The 15,881-nt window shown below is 41.1% G+C and overlaps 1 protein-coding gene across 2 annotated transcripts; it reads right to left on the reverse strand.

The window, feature by feature from the left end:
* Positions 1 to 3,395: 3,395 nt before the first annotated feature.
* Positions 3,396 to 15,528, reverse strand: traf2a (Tnf receptor-associated factor 2a). Of its 2 annotated transcripts, XM_084055788.1 has the most exons (10): positions 15,059 to 15,528; positions 14,374 to 14,452; positions 13,882 to 13,980; positions 12,831 to 12,992; positions 11,492 to 11,566; positions 11,268 to 11,342; positions 10,105 to 10,644; positions 8,675 to 8,852; positions 7,694 to 7,842; positions 3,396 to 6,632 (listed from the first exon to the last, which is right to left on the reverse strand). In XM_084055788.1, the coding sequence occupies exons 1-10, from the start codon at positions 15,247 to 15,249 to the stop codon at positions 6,414 to 6,416; spliced, it is 1,767 nt and encodes a 588-aa protein (XP_083911914.1). In that variant the 5' UTR covers positions 15,250 to 15,528; the 3' UTR covers positions 3,396 to 6,413. The 2 variants fall into 2 exon arrangements, with proteins under 2 accessions (XP_083911914.1, XP_083911915.1); XM_084055789.1 differs by lacking the exon at positions 11,268 to 11,342.
* Positions 15,529 to 15,881: the final 353 nt, after the last annotated feature.

A 15,881-nucleotide genomic window follows, 5' to 3' on the forward strand; every position in this document is an offset into this window, starting at 1 on the left:
AGTGGTCTCATATAGCTATAGATGCAGTACAGTGGTATATATACACAATACAGTGGTCTCTAGATACAGTAAAGTGGTCTCAGATAGCAATAGATACAGTGTGGTGGTCTGCACTAGAGTGATCTACAGATGCAGTAGAGGGGTCTACAGATGCACTACAGTGGTCTACAGATGCAGTAGAGTGGTCTACAGATGCAGTAGAGGGGTCTACAGATGCACTACAGTGGTCTACAGATGCAGTAGAGTGGTCTACAGATGCAGTAGAGGGGTCTACAGATGCAGTAGAGTGGTCTACAGATGCACTAGAGTGGTCTACAGATGCACTAGAGTGGTCTACAGATGCACTACAGTGGTCTACAGATGCACTAGAGTGGTCTACAGATGCAGTAGAGTGGTCTACAGATGCAGTAGAGTGGTCTACAGACCACTTCCAATATATTCAGTACAGTACAGTGGTTTCTAGATACAGTACAGTGGTCTCATACAGCTATAGATGCAGTCTCCTCTCCTAGAAGTGGTCTCCTTTTTACAATAGGCAGAAATTACATATTTGTACTGAATGCAAAACACTGCATGGTTCTTGCCCAGAACTGCATGACCATCTTGGATGGCATCTTGAAAATTATGCCTTTCTGCTAAGTATATTTTCCTGGATATTTGGGATGTTCTCAAGCATGCCTAAAGGTACCAGAATCTATTGAAAACCCTTTTGTATCAATGTTTAGGGAGGTTTAGTGGTACTCTTTCTTATATGCCTATTGACCGGTCTATTTCTCATAAAAAGTGCTCGTTTAAGATAAGGCTGAAAATTACCACCCCAGAATGAAATACTATGGGTAAATTATACATTTCCTGAATCCTTAGGGTCATGTCAGTATTCCAGTTGTTGTGTTTTGTGTCTCTGATGTTTCTTGATGCCACAGAACTAAAAGAAAATATATGGTTTAGGCGGAAATTGTGAGAAAAAAAAGGTTATTAAAGGTTTGAAGAGCTCCAGTGACCACTGTACTTATCATACATAGTCACCAAAGGGCTCGAATGAAAGCTCAAAGTGTCCCCTTAAAAATGATACCAAACATAAAATATAAAACATTGTAATATGCCCTGAACGTGAGCCAATACCAAGATATGCACATGTGTCTAAAATGCCATTTTTCAATGGGGGGTGGTAACTTTAGCAGCTGATAACCCCAATTTAGCTGGGCCTCAGGAAGGTCTATCATACAAAAATAATATCTAGGGATGTATAGGAATAAAAAAATCCCAACTAGAATTTGCCATCCCAGGTGGTAGCGATATGTGAGATTTTGGGGTTTGGCCCAAGGACTAACATGGTTGGTAAGATTGAATGGGACACACTGGGACTTGAACAACCACCTTTGTATCCCCAAAGAATGTGAATGACTGCACCATTATAAGATGAGGCAATAACATGTTTTGTGTTTTTGCCTGTTTAAACTTAACAGTCAAAAAATTAAAACAATAACATCATTCCGCTGGTTTCATGCGCGTGACATCATAGTACCCAGAAGTTAAGCGGGAACGCTACTCAGTGGCAAAACAACTTTCTGGCCTTCTAGCCCATACATCCGAACAGAAAGGTCCTGTCTGATTGTTGAAACAACGTTAAACTCACCAACATTGCAGCTGTACGGAAAGCATGAATTATCCTCTTTCTATCTATCTGCAAAGTTTTTGTTTCATAAAAATCCAGCGTAGAGTTATTATGAGCTACTTTCTGTCAAGAAATTCCGTGCAGGTGATTATTTTTCTAAGTGTCCGAGTTTGGAAGCACTCGTTTTCTTTAACGCGACGTCCTGCAGCCTCCTGCATTATGTGCAATTTAGAAACAGGTGGGTACGCAGGACCGTTGAGTGATTTCCAACGAGCGCTTCCAAACTCCAACGGTCCATGCTGCTCAATGTTTTGACACTCAGTCTAGATGAGGGGGGTGTGTCCTGGTGGAAAAGTGATGCATGTGCATACTCTCTAGATGTTTGATCCAACACTGGGCAAAAATGTGCATGCAGTATAAATAGAAAAATATACCATTAGCTATATGGAATGTCAATTATTTCTTTTTTTAAGTAAATTGCTCAACATTCGTGTAGTGAGCAGTGAAAAAAGTTTGTGAAAAAAATATGAAATGGTGCAAATTCTATCTAGACACAGTGGCCATGGCTTAGGCTATATATGGATAGATTAGTCTGGACCCACAGAATGCAGGGGTAAAAAATAATGACATGGTTTGTGAGACATTTTGTTGTCATCCACCATCTGGAAATTGATTGTCTGAAGTGAGTGAGATTTCCAACCTATCTTGCAAGTTTGGGAAATGCAGCCAGTACAGTTTCTGAGACTGTTACTTTAAACCATTAAGACCTGGAACGCATCTGTGTCACTTAAAATGTCTTTGGCTATTCAAAAATAGCAGATATACAAGCTCATAGCGCGGCACCGAGTGCCGCGCTATGAGCTTGTAGATCTGCTATTTTTGAAAAATCGTGAAAATTTGTTTTTAATATTTTTTTCCGAAAAACTGTTAGGATTTAGAAAATGTTTAGAAGCGGCCTCAGGTCTTAATGGGAAGAAATACATAAATAAATATTAAATAAAATAGGGTTCCAGCAGCTTTGCTACTTGGACCCCCAAATAGTCCACTGTGTTGCATAGACAACAAGACCTTTATTAAAACAAATAAATACAAATGTGGAACAAATAGCCTGGGGTACAAAGAGTTTACTATTTTACAATCCACATAATGCAAACTGAAAACACATCAGACTGTAGATTTTGCTGACAACGTCTACAGATGCAAGCTCTTCATAAATCTCCCCATGGACTTTTGAGAACGGCAAAACAAATTAAAAACAAAAGTTACTGAAAGGACCTGTTGGAGAAGTATGCCTTGTTATGCATTTAAATCACAAGTCGTTTGAAATAATACAATAAAGTTGACGTATTGTTTGGCTTATACTGTTGGCACATCAGTAAGGCAGTATAAAGCATTCTAATTGACTGTCAATGTCTCAGTGGGAAGCAATGAGGTTCTGACCTCGTAGTTCTCGTTAAATGGAGGTTTCTGGAGGCCCTGTCAAACAAGGCAACAGGTCAATAGACAGTAAGCTGAACAGACAAACCCACACCTATAATGGTGAGCAGAAGAAAATGAAAAGACCTTTTTTCTTTTTAATTTTAAGTTATCACTCTCATTTCACATACAGTATTTTTATGACAAAGCAGAATCATGGAGGGCATTGAAATTCCCAAACCACTTCCATAGTTGTCCCCCCCTCCCCCGCCTTTTTTCTTTTCTTTTTACCTTTTTTAAACTACACAGAGCATAACAAAAATACGCCCATCCATACAATGTCACGTGTCCCCCCCCCCCCGGCTTTTTTCTTTTCTTTTTACCTTTTTTAAACTACACAGAGCATAACAAAAATACGCCCATCCATACAATGTCACGTCTCTGAGTGATAACCAGCACACAGGCCAAGCAAAGATTAGCAGCTCTTTTAGTCGTTCATGCAAAATGTGGTCTGCATAATGTGCAACAGTGACAACAATATATTTTGAAGACAGGAAAATAAAATAAAGTGAATATATTTATGTACAAAAAAAAGAAAGAAGAAAAATCATGACAAATCATTTAAACGGAAATAGCCAAGCTGAGGCACATGAACTACAACCAATTGAGGTCAGGTTGTGTACCCTGAAAAGACTGCATCAGTGAATCTTTTCTTTCCAAACTAAAACCAAGCATGTTTTTAAACCGGCTCAACATATAGACGAACATTTGCTTTTAAGTACATTAAAATGTATATATTATTCAGATATGTTTAATTAACCCTCCTGTGGCAAACACACCTCATCAAAACTTGAGCACACCATCAAAGCTCTACACCGAAACAAAGTTATACACCACAGTTATACATTCATATAATGTATATATTGATAAGGAAATAATACAAAAATAAAATGCTGCTTTACAGTATAAACCAGGGCTTATATTTATTTTGTTCCTATTGAAACATCTCATGCACAGAGATGTTTCAACATCGGTTGAGACTAGTTTAAAAAGCATGCCGGTTTTGCTTGGATGTTGATGTAAAGCCAATAGTTGGGTAGCTTTGACCACATCGAATTTATATTGAAACAGGGCTATATTGTATAACATTCATCGGTTGACTATCCCAATATAAAGTGGCAGTGAAAACATAGTATTTTACATCACTGGCCATTTCAACACCTCAATTAGTCCACACAGGGGGACTAGAAAAGGTAAAAAACACAATAATAATATTTAAATGTTTCACATTTGGATCCATCATATTCACTGGAAAGCACACCCACAGTTAAATGAGTTAATGTAATATAATTGAAACATAACTAATACAGGCACTTCATTTTCTGTAAAAAAAAAAAAAAAGTAAAGCCAAAATTGGAAAATGTTACAATAACATTGACCATTACCCTTTTTAATACCTCAACTAGACTCTCATCCTGGGCCATTCCATCACAAACTCCGACTCTCAGTCAGGCCAGGGCTCACACCCATACAGAAATATCACATATGTAGAGACAGAATGTCTGTGTACATGTTAGAATATATAACAAAAATATATTTAGAGATTTATTTAAACAATCAACAGTTTAACAGTAAGTTTTGGTCAAACAAACTATGCTTAAATGTAGTAACTAAACCAATATAGATGATAATATGCATATGCCAAAAATATTTGAATGTAAAAATGAATGTGGTTCTTGCTAATGTATTAGTACAGTGTGGCACCGAAGGAGCCAACTGTCTAGAAAAGATATGTCTCTATCTATTTCGATCTCTATCCATTCCCCACAAAAGTTGACAAATCACAGCACAGCTCACGCTGGCATGTGCATGCAGAGCACCAGACAGCTCAGCTGACACTGCTACAACAACCACAGTTCAGCAACTTTAGCACTCCGCTGATGCTTCTATGCCAATCTCAGCTCAGCTCAGCTGCCACTTGCATATAGCGAACCACACAGCTCAGCTGGCGCTGCCAAGCTCTGTAGGAAACATTTTCAACATTGGCACACAAAGCTCACATTAGCAAATTACTGGTGATGTGTAGGCATTGTGTGTGATATGGAAATCACTGTAGTCACAATGTAAAAGAATGAAGGAAAGCAATTCTTCGACTGCATGATATTTTTATATGTAGGCCATTATAAGTAGGAGGATTCAAGCCAGTTAGCCACATCTGCTAATTAATTTAGCCAACTTTCTCAAAGCCTTTTCAGTTGCACAGGGAAGCCATGCCATTATTAGACGTTGTGTCTGGTTGGGAGGATATTTGAACATGTATGCACAAATGTTTTCTTGACAAAATATGTCATTACATTTCCATATGGGTATATCAGCACTACTGCCACTGCTGTTTTCTAGGGCAACAACCTAGAAGCTGTTGTGAGCTACGGTGTATCTTCCACAGATCCAACATGCAAAAACACTGCAACTAAGAGCGAAGTAACACAACGGTACACACTCACACATGCGCGACAACATTCACAACTTAAATACTGTACTCTGAATTCATGGAATTCAAGCAATGTCCACCACTACAAACAATTATCAACATAGGACTTGAGCTTGGAGCCCTGGATTTTCAGGAAAACAGCACACAACTTCAATATTCCTACTGCAAACTGCATGTGCAAAGCACACTGGTTAAGTCTGAAGGCTATATGTGTCACGCTGCCATTATCGGAACTTCACGTCGGACTGCAAAATTGAAAAGGTTATTGATGTTTAATCAAATGTCAAGCACGGCACACTGACAATGAAAACAAGCATCTAGCGCAGCCTTATCTATCGCTTTGTTAGTAGACTATTACATCTAGATAGCTACAGTGTCAGTGACCCATGGCACAAGTTGTCATAGCATGAGCACTGGAAAACAATCTAGTTCTTTAAATCAGAATTTTTTAAATACCTCTCACAACAGTTTGTGATATTCTATATATTGGGAAGGCTTTCTGTATGTCATTCTAAATGCTACACTTTAGACTGGGTGTAGCATGGTGAGAAATGAACACCAGACAACCATTAGCTACATGCTGGTAAACTCTGACTGTGACAGGTGATTGTGCCATTCTGGACACTGTGGTAAGCAAGGTTAGTGTAAAAACAAAAGAGAGAGAAAGAAAAATGAAAGTGACTGTTCATTTCTTTTTCATCCACCTACCACTGTTGCCGGTGGGGGGGGGGGGGTATCTGTCTGGCAACCTCAAACCCGAAAGAGCTAGGCAGACCCAAAACAGCAATGCCAATTACTATTGACACAAAAACAAAGCCTGTCAACAAAACAGGTTAGTAGTAGCAACCGAGGTCAGGGTTATAGGTGCCACCTTTACAAATGGTGGTCAGTCTATAGCCCGGTGAGGTCTACAATTGCCTTGATGAAGATGGTGTCATCGCGGATATAGGAGTTTTTAGAGTCCAGTTTGGAGAGGGGACAGAAGAGTGGGCAGCCGCTAGCGATGTTCATATCACTGACGGGCCTCTGAAAGGATGAAGAGGAGATGTCTGGGCGGAACGCATCGATGATGTGTTCCCGGTTGTTCTGGTCCAGCAGCATGAGGGTGACCTGGGCATCAGATTATAATATCTAGACTTTACATTGCATCTGATGGGTAATAGATCATTTTATTTAAAATGTCCCTGCTTCCTTGTTTTGTTTATCCATGTAATGTTGTCCCAGTACAAATGAAAATTGCACCTACAGTACTGCATGTAATTTCTTATATTTTGGGCTTAAAACTAAAAATTATGCAGGAATATTTTGTTTGAGTCCCTCTCATACTGTATGTGCAACATGGGTGACGGACTGTGACATCTATTAACATTTAGCGACAACTTCAGGTGTGCAAGAATGCAAATGAAGCTGTATTAAAGCTACACTGTGTAACTTTTTTTGTGAATAAAATGTTATTTTGACCACTCTGTATGTTAATACAATATAACTAACACTACTGCAGTGGCTGTACTGTATTACTTTAGATCATGTGGTCGGGACCACAACCAGGTTGTAGGACCACTACTGGTTGACAAGTGGTACTGCCTGAAGGTCAAAATTCAATTTCTCCCCTGAGTGTGCAGGCATACTCAGTGGTAAAAATGTCAGCAGTTGCGCAGGGCACCCTGGTTCGAACGTCGAGTAGGACGTAAAAGTTACAGATCTATGATGATGATTAAGGGTGTTTATTCAAGTGTAAATGCACACCACAAACAGTCAAGGAGAGCCACAAGTTCTGCATGCGACAGACAGAACATGAAAAGAAGAGATTGTTTTGGTAGGTTTTAGAGTGGCTAAAGGAATTTGACTCGCTACCTTAAGATATAATACATTTTTTTAAAGAATGCATAGAAACACAATTCTAAATACATGGGGTACAAGTACTTGCAACAAGATTTAAGACTCAAAACACGTGAAAACGATAAGTATATACTGTATATTGAAGAGCTCCCCTGGACACCAAGATAATTTGAGCTATGAAGCCCTTCTTCAGAACCTGCTGCTCTATGAATTTGGCCACTAGAAATACATTTTCGGTTACCAGATTGCCTTACCAGCCACACAGACTATTTGTTAATGTATCTGTCTATCCCTGTTACCAAATATCTTAATTATGATAATTGATTTTTTACCTTCTGGTTGAATGGCCACTTGAGGAGCGCATCGCTGTGTCCTCTCATCACCACAAAGAACAGAGATAGGTGAGTGCCACGCCCCGTCCCATCTCCGTTCAGGTAGATCCGCAAGCACATTTTGTAGCCATATTTGCTGGTGTAAAAGGCTGCCAAATAAACAATATCAGCATTCATTTAAATGACATAATCACTCAACCATGCCAATGTGGATTATTGTCAGTAGATATGCAAAGACTTAATACATCAGACATGTATTTCACTCTACTACATTGAGCACAAAATTAAAATAAGTTACTATACTTGACACTGGGTAAAATAAAAGATAACTTTCTTAACCCATTGAGACCTGAAGCCGATTCTACATGTCTCCTAAATCTCAACAGTATTCTGAAAAACGTATGTTTCTATATCAGTGGTGCTCAATCTTTTTCATGTCAAGGACCCCCACAATTATATGTATTTGGCCGCGGACCCCGATCAAAATATTTTGTTCCAGGGACCCCCCAGAAGCAACGATTTGAGTTAAAAATGTTTGCTTTAAAAATATATATATTCAAAGATTTGCACACATTTTCACGATTTTTCAAAAATAGCAGATCTACAAGCTCGTAGCGCGGCACTCGGTGCCGTGCTATGAACTTGTATATCTGCTATTTTTGAATAGCCCGAAGTGTAAAATAATGCTTGTTAGCTCAAATCTAAAAATGACACAGTTCCAGGTCTTAATGGGTTAACTATATGCTATAAGATTAGAGATCTTAATAATGCAGCCATGGAAACCTATACCTTTTTTGAAACTGTATTGATCACCCTGGGGAAAGTTATTTGCCCAGAGTCAGCCATGGAAAGATGCCACTCCATTATTAGGTTAAAAGGGAAGTAGTGCTTGCTTGAATACTAGTCAGTAAAAGTAGTAGTATTTTTACTCTACCACCATGCCACCTAACTCAGCCATTAGATTTCATATGTATTTGTTACCAGGTGAGAACATAGCAGGGGCCCTCCCAGCCACGGCATCCTGCCTCTTCTTGGTGAAGTCGGAGATCTTCCAGACAAAGATGCCATCGAATGTGGCCGCAGACATCTCTCGCATCTTCCCCTCCATCTCCACGATGGACAGATCCCTCAGCCCCACAGTCCTCTCTAGCTGGCGTACCTATAGCACAGTCATAATCATTTAGTCAGACTTTAACTGATAAGTCTGCCTTGAGTAGTAGGCATGTAGGGTGTACAGTGTCCTGCTCATTTTGACAGAAGAGGCTACAGCAGGTATTGATCATGGTATCTTTCTGTCATTGTTGGGGAAGCTACTTTGTAAGCGTAGCCTGGGAAGCTACAACTACTTCACAATGGCCGTAGTTCAAACAAACAATATTTCTACATCTCACACGCTCATGGGCGCAAAATCATTTGTTATTCAAACAACATGGGTGCAAGGCAAGTGCTGCCCTTTTCTGTCGCCTTGCACCGGGACGGAAGATATGGCCTACTGAGTTTATTCAGGTACAAAAGCACGGTAATCCAAAGAGCAAAATGTTAGCGGTCTTCAACGGTTCACTGAATAGCTTTGTCCGAACATGAGTGAGCAGCACCAGCCATGTTCTCAGCCAACTCCCTCCCTACACTGTCGGGAAATCCCAGCAAGACAACAGTTTCAGAGCAGAGCTACTCCTCATTGACAGTGATGTTAAATTCAGTTTGCATAAACAAGGCAATGAAGAGGTGTGCCAAGTTTAGCCAAAGAGTGAATGCCAGTGCCAAAAATAAGAAATCCTGCAATTGTACTTAATAAATGTATTAATTCAAACAACTACAGAAAATCTGGTAAAGGGGCAATATTGTTCTGCTGTTTCCTCTCTTATCTTTATACAGTATCTGTGTTTGTCCTTGTGTGTCCAGTAAAGCGTTGGTTCTCAAAGTGGGGTCCGGGGACCCCCAGGGGTCCTTGGGGGAGTTCCAGGGGGTCCCCAGCTAAATGATGGATATTTATAGGAACCAAATGGACCCCTATGGGTCTGTAACTCTGAGAGTGTACAAATGGAACCAAACGGACCCTAACAGGTCCGTTTGGTTCCATTTGTACACTCTCAGAGTTAAATTAACATTGATTTTACAATATAAATTGGGGTCCCAGAGATAAAAATGCCATTAAATGGGGTCCGTAGCCTTAATGCATGTCAAACAGGGGGTCCTTGAAATTAAAATGGTTGAGAATCACTGCTAGAGCCGTAAAACATCTTTTCTTATGGGGGTCTCTGGTATATTTTTTGAAATGGGGGTCCGCGGGCTAATAAGTGTCAATTTGGGGGTCCTTGACATGAATAAGTTTGAGAACCACTGCAGTAAAGCACCCTACCCTGCATTTACTCTGCAGGGTAGGGTGCTATATCAGTCTCTCACCTACTCACCTTGTTGTTGAGTATCTCGATCTTGTCTTGATCCAGGCGATGCTGGCGATTGTAGGCCTCCATGGTGGTGCAGGAGCGCTCCATCTCGCGGTTCAGAACGCACACGATGTTCTCGAACGTGCTCACCTTCAGCTCCAGCTCCTGGCAGCGTCGGCTCAGCTCGGCCACTTTGGTCTTCTCGCTGTGCAGCTGGAGCTCTAGGGCCGCTCCCACCGCGCTTGGCAACGGGGTGAACGAGGTGGTGGCGAGGGCAGGGGCAGGGGCAGGGGCAGGGGCGCACGCTCCCTGCACGGGGGCTCCCCCGCCACTGCTACTACACCCAACAGCACCGCCCGTACCACCGCTGCCCAGCTGGCTGAGCTTCTGCTCCAGGTCCCGGAGGGACTGATGGAGCTCGTGCAGCTTATGGCTGGCCACCTCCAGGCTCTGCGGCTGCAGGCTCTCCAGGCTCACCTTGATGCCCATTATGAAGTGCAGGAGAAGGTTCAGGTGCTCGTAAGAGCACGCCCGCTCATGGTCATGGATCTTCTCTTTTTCTACCTAGCGATGGATACGGACACAAAAACAGGTTTGTATTACTGTACTTGAGAAGGCCCAGCCACTGATTTCACTTAGCAATAACTCTCAGCACTATTACCCCCCATGAGTCAAACACAACCCAACCTTAAAGGAGGAGTTCACCCAAAAAATGACTTATTTTCTATCAATTACACACCCCATGAAGCCTTGATTTCATGGATTTATTTTTGTTTTTGTGGCATTCCTAAGACAATAATTTGATGACCGTGTGTATTTCCGGTAGGAGACACAAATAATCTACTTTGTGTCTCCTACCGGATACATTAGCCGGTAGGAGACGGAATCAAATTATTAGCTTAGGAATGCGACAAAAACAAAAAAGGATCCATGGATTCAAGGCTTCATATGGTGTGCAATTGATAGAAAATAAGTCATTTTTTGGGTGAACTCCTCCTTTAACAAATAAGAAAGTTACCTTTTTTCATGGAGGTAATTTGGCCCACACGAGAATACGGTAGATGTACAAGAGCACACAAAGTGCACACAACACCACCACACACAAGCAAAAAACTACTAAGAACATAAAGGATGGCATTATCTAATTAGTTAACAAACTCCACAGGTGAAAAATGAAGTCAACTTACAGACATATCGCAGCCAACGACATGAAATCTGCACGGGGCTTTAAATTTACTGCAAAACTTAATGTGGTCCACATACTGAAAAATAAATAAAAAAAGAGGAAAGCTAATGAGCCATAATCAAATACTAACAGTATTTGATCTCAAGTTAGTGGGTGATGGACAAGGTAAATCCATGATAGTACCATACAGAAATGCTTTTAACACTTTTCTTCTTGTGTGTATACCTTTTCTCTGGGTATTTTTTTCTTTGCACAGCCTTCACAAATCATTGGGTACTTGGGGCAAATTTCATCATGAGCCTAAAAAGAAAGAAAGAAAGAAAGACAGACAGCAAGAAAAGAATAAGGATTCCACAAAAGACTAATTGACACAATCTAAGATTTTGAATGCAGAAGCTCAAACATAAAATGCAGAATTTATACATGGGGAATAATACATTATGTGTAGTAGTCATACATATACATATTGCCTCTTAAGGCATGTACGTACGCACTACACGATTTTTATCCCGATTTGTCACCCCTGACAAAATTCTCGTGTCGGGCCCGATTATGAACTCCTGACAAAATAACGTGGGTCTTTTCATCTTGTAGTGTGACATATCAAAAGACCAATATTCGGCCTCTGCGATGCCCACAACACCGTTTTCCATGTGGACCTCGTTTGGATTGACTTCATTATACCGAGACATCCAAGTGAGTGACACACACACACACAGTGTTTCTTTTTGGTACGTGGGCACCAAAACATTGTGGGCACTATAGGGATATCTGGGCACCTCGGAAGAGTGGCCAACCTTCCAGTAGGCTATCTGTGTGTGTGTGTGTGTGTGTGTGTGTGTGTGTGTGTGTGTGTGTGTGTGTGTGTGTGTGTGACCTCTGACTAGCGTGGTTACAGTGAGACAGACCATTAACACTATAGCTGGCTGGCTCTGCTCTCTACGACGGCTGCTCTGAACAGCCCTGGGACAGTGGATGGAACGGTGGATAGATGTTCTTGTTACAGTAGGCTATGGTCCAGGCATAAAACGTTTTTTTGGTGAAGTGTGGAGATTTTTTTTCATTTACAAAGTGTTTCCATTCAGTTATGCGCAAAATCCAAAATGCGCATAGCCTAGACTACTGGTTGATGGAAACCCAGTTGGGTAGCTGGCTACGGAGCGCAAAATAAATAAGTAATTCATCAGCAGCAGTGTGCTTTTGAATGATTCTATGATATGCATATTATGCACTATGATGCACGATATTTCTGACCCGCTTCCCCGATCTTGCACAACGTCATGGAGATGATTGATCTTGTAGTGCTGCCAGTCTCCCGACAAAGAAACGCCAAGGATTTATTCCACTATAATCGCATAGTCTGACATGGTACGTCGTGAAAGACAATAAAACGTTGTGTAGTGCGCACCGGCCTTAACTCTCAGTCCCCTTGCCACTGTACCTACTTATGTTATAATTATACTTTAGTCATCCATATGTCCTGGCTGCACCAATTTCATCAACAGACAAATACTTGTATGTTAAAGGTACATGCTTATTTTCTGATGAGATGATGACTACTGACCTTGATGTTTTTGAAATGGAAGGGCTCTTTGCAGTATTTACAGTTGAGAGTTCTCTCAGGACATTCACGCTCATTGTGGCGCTCCTGCTCATTGGCCCTCATCAGCTCTTTGCAGGAGGGACACAGAATGATCATGAAGTCACAGTTGCCCTCATGGTTGGCCTGTGGGCGATTGAAATGTGCACGATTTTATCATGTAAGTATATTTCAGGCAAATAAAGCTCGACCTAACCTGACCTGACCTAACCAGCCAAATCAGAAAGAAACATCAACAGGCCTTAACCCATTCAATCCTGTAACGCATCGGTGTCATTCTTTGGCTATTTGGCTATTAAAAAAATAGCAGATACAAGCTCATAGCGCAGCACCAATTTACAATGAGCTTGTAGATCTGCTATTTTAGAAAAGTAATCGTGAAAATATATGATATCTTTGAATATATATACATTTTCACTCAAATCTTTGAATATATATACATTTTAACTCAAATCTTTGCTTCTGAGGGTTCTTGGAACAAAATATGTTCAGATACGCCTCCACGGACAAATACATATCATTTTGGGTGGTCCTTGACATGAAAAAAGTTTGAGAACCACTGATATCATAGCAACATAAGTTTAAAAAAAACCAAAAAACTGTTAGGCTTTAGAAGACATTTGTAGAATCCCCAGAAACAAAGATTTGAGTTAAAGATGTCCGCTTGAAAAAATAACATAATATTCCAAGATTTGCACAGATTTTCAAGATTTTCCAAAAAATATAGCAGATCTACAAGCTCGTAGCGCGGCACTCGTACCACAGTATGAGCTTGTAGATCTGCTATTTTTGAATAGCCCAAAGTATAAAATAATGGTTATAGCTACAATATAAAATGACACGGATGCATTCCCGGATTGAATGGGTTAACATAGTGCTAAGGCATGTTGGCTGGCATCTTGTTACACGTTCATAGATAATGCATATATACTAGTCTAGCCGTAGTCAAAATGTACCAGCATCTGGATGGTGGCTAGTGATAATATCCTCTACAATGTCATTTAGCATTGCACACCTCATATTCTTTGATAGTGCCTGTCCATGTGCATCCTTCATTCGGACACACGGCTGGCAAGGCTTCAACTTCTCGTCGGGCTGCATTGTCTGGGAACGCCTGAATGGAAAAAAAAAGGTTGCATTTAAGCCACTGGCAGTCTGGCTCGTGTCTTTGGTTACACACAGAAGCGGCTAATGTTACAAACAGTGTGGTCTTGCTATGCATCAGTTTACTTAGGACCAGTGTGCTTCAACCTTTCCCCTTGCTCTTATGTCTTTACCGAGCTCTTCTCTAATATTCTTATATGGTTGGTTATTCAATGGGGACACAGGAATATTTGTTGCATCACTTGTCTGGCCTCTGTGGCTTGGAGCCTTGCACTTGTTTACTATTGGCTGCACACAATGTTTACAGGCTTGGAATTTTAAGCTCATTCTACTGTTGCAACCCACACTGCATGAGAGCATCAGCTTAAAGGCAACATTGATCTGAAGCAAACAATGCACTTACACCACCTTGCTTGAGAATGGACGTGGGCTCCTCAAACAAGTCTTCCTTTATGCATGCACTGCACTTCTGTGGTCCAGAGCTTGAAGGTAAAAATATGTTATATCAAAATCATATAGTCAGCTGTCATCTATTCTGTCAGTAGAGTGGGAAGACACTGGCAAATATTGGCCATGACAGCTAACTGGTAAGCTTTTCTATTGTACAGGCTGATTTAGCAGTTAACAAACCATCATTTGGAGGTTCTAGAAACCTCTTGTGCAAAATAAACATAAAAGGTACAGGCGTATTTTTGAATATATCAGCCATATCAGGTTGACTAAAACACAGATTTAGCCTAGTACCCTGAAAATGGTTGTGCATTAATGAGACACATTAACTTGATGTCAGATAATCAAGTTAACAGTGACATTAATGTTTGCCATACACATTCGTACACACACACACACACACACACACACACACAGACACACTAGGTTAAATTAGTAATGATCCAACAAGACACCTCACTAGAAAAGCATTTAACTTTGGGACATACAGACAGACAGACAGTCAGTATACTAGTTTGAAGATAGCATCAGGAGTGAATACCACTAAAGTAGTTCACATAAGAAGGGAAAGTGATGAAAGAGAAGAGACACAGACATTGCAGCTTAATGCTAGCTATAGCAACAACCATGACACTCACCCCACTATCTTGTTGAAACAGAACGAACAGAAGCGGTGACCACACTGGGCTTGCAATGGCCTCCTCAGTATCTTCTGGCACGAATTACACAGATGCTTGTCTTCAAGGTTGTTGGCTAAGATGTTCTTGGGGAACCCTGGTTTGTTGCCCTCCAGTGAAGATGGTGGAGAGGGCTCTTGTTGTGCAGCCATTATTCGCCGCGCTGCACGATATAGCGGGGTCCCAGTAACCCAGCGGTGTGTGTTCAAGACAGCAAGCACAGCTCGTTCGGTTTGGCAACATTTATTTAGCTGCAATGATTCAACAGCATTGATCTGATATGGGCTGCAATTCAAATGTTCTACGGATTGATATTGTAAGCTTAGCAAAGGCTGGTGACATTACTGTACACACGGTGGACAACAGGCAGCTGTGTGAAATTTCAATGTGATGATGTGAAGCTGTCTGGACGATTGTAGGTTAAAGGCCCAATCAGCTATACAAACGAATCCCGAAACGCTCGCCCCAAAACACATTCGCCCCGGGGCAAACCCGGCCACCTCGGAACGGTATACCTAACCGTAACCTCAGTAAAACGGTGCCGAAACCCAACCTTATTCCTAAACTTAACCTCAGTAAAACTATGCCTAAACTTAAACGTATGTGGCTTATCCTCAGTAAAACAAATACAAGAGAACCGCTGGGGGGCGAGCGGTCCGCCAAAATAACGGGGGCGAGCGTATTTTGGGGCGAGTCTTCTTACCATACAGACGTAAACAAAAGAGTCGCCCCAAGGCTCTGGGTCGCCCCACCACCAAAAATAAATACATAAATAAAATAGCAC

This window comes from Gymnoscopelus microlampas (assembly GCF_963454915.1).
Source record: "Gymnoscopelus microlampas genome assembly, chromosome: 4".
Taxonomy (NCBI): domain Eukaryota; kingdom Metazoa; phylum Chordata; class Actinopteri; order Myctophiformes; family Myctophidae; genus Gymnoscopelus; species Gymnoscopelus microlampas.